The following is a 616-nucleotide window of genomic DNA, read 5'->3' as shown; positions in this document are numbered from 1 at the left end:
AGCAGCTGGAGAGCCCAGCTCCTGGGAGACCTCGAGGAGGTGAGCACCGCCCCCCATTTCTGGCCCAGAGGACACCCCAGCCCTAAACCCCCAGCTCTAGGAGTTATCACCACTCGAGAGCGCTCCCTCGGAAATCCCAGGCTTTCGGCCTCTCCCCCCCCCCTGCCTCTCCCGCTCCCGACCACGGGCACTTTCAGGCACAGCCGAGGGATGAAGTCAGGGCTTCACCTGAGGACGCGCACGGACCAAGAAGAGACAGACAGGGAAGAAGGTTACCACCACAACACAACTAGGGAGGAGAAACGAGGAGGAGGTGGGAGGGGGGGTGGGAGAGAGGAAGCACACCAGGGACAGGCTCACCTTTCTTGCGCTTGAGCTTGCGTTTGCGTTGCTTGTTGACGAAGCAGGCAGCGAGTGTGCTGAAGAGGATAGCAGCAGCCAGGAAGCAGATGGTGGCAACGATGCCAGCCAGCACTGGGCGGGCTAGACCCTCGTCCGTCACGTCAGGCGGAGGGAATACGTCTGGGAGGAAAAAAAAAAAACCAAAAAACAAAAAACACACAACCATTAGGAGATATGCCCACATCTCTGCCTGCTGCCTTCCCCAGGGACCTAC

The 616-nt window shown here is 59.4% G+C and overlaps 1 protein-coding gene across 1 annotated transcript in view; it reads right to left on the bottom strand.

Annotated features, from left to right (window-relative positions):
- LOC104497860 (protein turtle homolog B) overlaps positions 1–616 on the bottom strand; it is a gene marked incomplete at both ends in the record, with an annotated part of 14,890 nt that overhangs the window by 1,617 nt on the left and 12,657 nt on the right. The window contains one exon of the mRNA XM_010141160.1: positions 361–522. Coding sequence (XP_010139462.1) covers positions 361–522 — 162 coding nt within the window. The remainder of the gene's footprint in view (positions 1–360; positions 523–616) is intronic.

Source organism: Buceros rhinoceros, unplaced genomic scaffold (genome assembly GCF_000710305.1).
Source record: "Buceros rhinoceros silvestris isolate BGI_N320 unplaced genomic scaffold, ASM71030v1 scaffold22328, whole genome shotgun sequence".
Classification (NCBI taxonomy): Eukaryota; Metazoa; Chordata; class Aves; order Bucerotiformes; family Bucerotidae; genus Buceros; species Buceros rhinoceros.
The sequence above is the reverse complement of the archived record's forward strand: the minus strand, read 5'-3'. Positions and strand labels throughout refer to the sequence as shown.